This window comes from Austrofundulus limnaeus, unplaced genomic scaffold (genome assembly GCF_001266775.1).
Source record: "Austrofundulus limnaeus strain Quisiro unplaced genomic scaffold, Austrofundulus_limnaeus-1.0 Scaffold224, whole genome shotgun sequence".
Lineage (NCBI taxonomy): Eukaryota > Metazoa > Chordata > Actinopteri > Cyprinodontiformes > Rivulidae > Austrofundulus > Austrofundulus limnaeus.
In genome coordinates, this window is record NW_013952626.1 from 768,939 (window position 1) to 772,213 (window position 3,275).

A 3,275-nucleotide genomic window follows, 5' to 3' on the forward strand; every position below is an offset into this window, starting at 1 on the left:
CATTAAATTCCAGTGAAATATATTTATGTTTGTGGTTGTAATGTGACAAAATATGGAAAAGTTCAAGGGGTATGAATACTTTTGCAAACCACTGTACATCATTACATGGACAATGTAAAAAAAAGAGAAAACTTCTTCGTGGTGTAATTACTAAATACATTTTCTTGTTCGCTTTTCACAACGGTCTTCCAGATCTTCAGTTCTCCTACCTTTTCCATCCCCTGAGTGCTGCTGAACATCTCCAGATCGAAGTAAAGAGGAGCTTGGAGAAGGCGGCTCACCTTTCCTGCATCTGCTGAGTACTGCAGGTCGGTAATAAAAATAATTAATTTTCCATAAATGTTTTAAGTGAAATAACAACCAAGCTGTATGTTAAACTAAACCAACTTTAGCTAGGTACCTTGCTAAGCAGCTGCGGCAGTATGGGAATGAAGTGTGTGGTAATGCGACTCCTGTCTTGCTCCTGGATCTTCCTGTCCTTCATACTCAGGAACTGGAAAATGAACAGCCATAAATATGTAAAGGTGACAAAATAAGAAAACATTTTCTCTTAAAAGTAGTGATGTACCGATCAATACTGAAATATCAATACTACTGATACAAGAACTTTATGCTCTAGAATAAATACTAAAATCAAAATATCGATAATTTGATACTTCAGTTATTTCGAGTAATGTCGATCATTAAAAGAAAAATAGTGGAAAATAACTAAACTATTCAAACCTTGTCTAAATCATGTGGTTGGAAGGAACTACTTTTTCTTCTGCTTGGGTAATGCATAAACACATGCATAGTCAGTCACCCAGTCTAGATGTATGGCAGGTCATTTTAACATAAAATCTGCTTCGTCTGACTGTCAGTAATTAAATTCTAGATGAGGGGTTCCCAAACCTTTTCATGCCATGGCCCCGCAAACAGCATTAGCTCTGGCCAGGGACCCACAAACCCACAAACAATGCTACAAACTAACAAAGTAACATGTAACACCAATTGCGGTACTAAAAAGCCAGATGTTATACAAACTCAGAAGACTAGGAAACGACTACAGGAGCTGATGTCAGTAATCAATAAAAACACCACAAAAGGAAGCTTAGTTGCAGTACCATGTATTTGGAAACAATTAAGTGAACACAAAAAAATAACAAAAAATACAAAACACAACCCATAAAATAAAAAATTATATATTTACAACACTGCAGTCAAATTTCAAAATAATGTGCACAAAGTTTGTGGAAATGAAAGAAAACCAAACAGTCACAAAATTACAGTTTTTCCTTAATTAAATGGCAGAGTAGCACAGTCACCAACTGACTTCCCAACAAAGAGTCCATGATTTTATTGTTTCATAATTTTGAGGTTTGTTCATGTGCAACTGTCCACAACAGGAGATGGATGAGTAATATTTTGAGAGTCAGTAAGGAGATGGAGGGGAAAAGAGCACGGACTTTAACAGCCTCCTACCAGACCAGTATAGAGGGATTTTCAGGTTCTCCTGGCTCCCAGCCTGATTTCAGTAGCTCGCCATCCTTTTAACCCAAAAAGGGTCACCTGGCCAATTCCATTCACAGTTCAATGTATGACAACTTCATGGCTCCAGGCTCACTGGTGGTTTAAGATCTGTAGCAGCTTTGTCTCCAGCTCTCCCCTCACACCTGACTGAGGAAAACTGGAGCAGGCCTTATTACTCCACACAAGGTGGTTGGCTGAATGAGTCATGCGACTATGATCACATGATCGAACCAAATTTGAGGATGATTTTACTCTGGGTTACAAACAACTTTTAGAATTTTTTTTCTCACTTTTATTCTCTATTCAAAAATTATTATATTTCTTTAGAAGAAGAATTTTAAATTGTGTTAAACAAATACAGGGTTAGGGTTAGAAAGGCTTTTAAATTAATAAATAAATGACTATGTCATGTATTATTTATGAAGCGGTTATTTTAAAAATGCTACTTTTTAAGATTTATCAGACACATTATGTGTGTTATCACAAAGTATCTGTATCGGATCAATACCGCCGATACCAGCCAAATTTTACTCGGTATCAGTATAGGAAAAATAACTGGCAGTATCGAACATCACTACTTAAAAGTATTGAACAATGATTATGTAAACCAAATTTTCAGTGTCTTTAAAATGCGCAGCAAATTTCTTTAAAAGGTGGGTATTATGGAAAATCAACCTTTTTGAGGTTTTTATTATCTTATCTCATTTCCTCATCAAAAATAAACCCAGAGTGTTGCTTTGACTCATTCTTGACTCTCCTGTGGCCACATGGAGCTACCTGAACACTTGTTGCTACAAAGCACCGCCTATTTACACAAAGCTCCTCCCTTGAGCTCAGTCCCCAGCTGAGCTCCTGCCCCACATACCACCCATCCCCTGAAGCACTGTTGTGAAGACATGCTGAAGCGGGAGCGTCAGAAATGGTAGGAGGTTGTTTTGAGTATGTTTTTATATTGTGATCTGCATACAGGTGGGAATTTGCACTCAAGTTTTTCACTCACCTGTAYGTTGCGCTATGTGATGTGACAATAAATCTGAATTGAATTGAATTKAGGCTCTTAAAGAGACAGAGGCCATGCGTTTAGATAGGCTTTGATGCAAAGTAAAATTGTTTGATTGTGGTATAGAATTGAACTATGTATCTGAAAAATACACAACATTCCCACTTAAAAAGAATTTTCTTTACCCTCAACAATTTTACTAAGATACTGACCTTCTTGCCATGACTTCTCCCAACAGGTGGAGTTGCTTGTGATGCCTGTCTGATRGCACACAACATTATCTCCAACAGGGCGCCCTCCTCCTCATACAGCAGACCTGACAACACAAAAGCAGATACAGGATAAAAAATGCTGTAAATAGATAAATAAAACTCTAAATTACTGTATAGAAATGTATTAATTGGWCGCCTGAATAATGTGCAGAAAACCAATTAAGTTGTCAGTTGATTGTTTATTTTCAGATCTAAAGTCTCAGTCCGAGCCTGTCTGTGGCTCTGAGTCTAAAGCAAAAGTGGGGGCGAATTACGTGTTCAAACCACGTTTATAGAAAACCTGGTCAAACCCTCTGGGGGTGGTCCCTGTGCTGGAGCGAGGCACATATTAAAAAGAGACTTGTTGATTCTCTGTAGAAATGATGCCAACCAATCACAAAATATCTAAATTTCAGTTAATCAACTACAAAATACGGAAAAGGGCCGAGTGCCTTCTCCGGGTCAGGGGGGTCGTCCTGCCGCAGGTGGAGGAGTTTAAGTATCTGGGGATCTTC

General features: G+C 38.0%; 1 protein-coding gene across 1 annotated transcript in view; it reads right to left on the bottom strand.

Moving 5' to 3' along the window:
- Window positions 1–3,275, bottom strand: part of stag3 (STAG3 cohesin complex component) — a gene marked incomplete in the record, with an annotated part of 31,858 nt that overhangs the window by 19,336 nt on the left and 9,247 nt on the right. Inside the window, 2 exon segments of the mRNA XM_014019602.1 lie at window positions 401–493; window positions 2,722–2,825. Coding sequence (XP_013875056.1) covers window positions 401–493; window positions 2,722–2,825 — 197 coding nt within the window.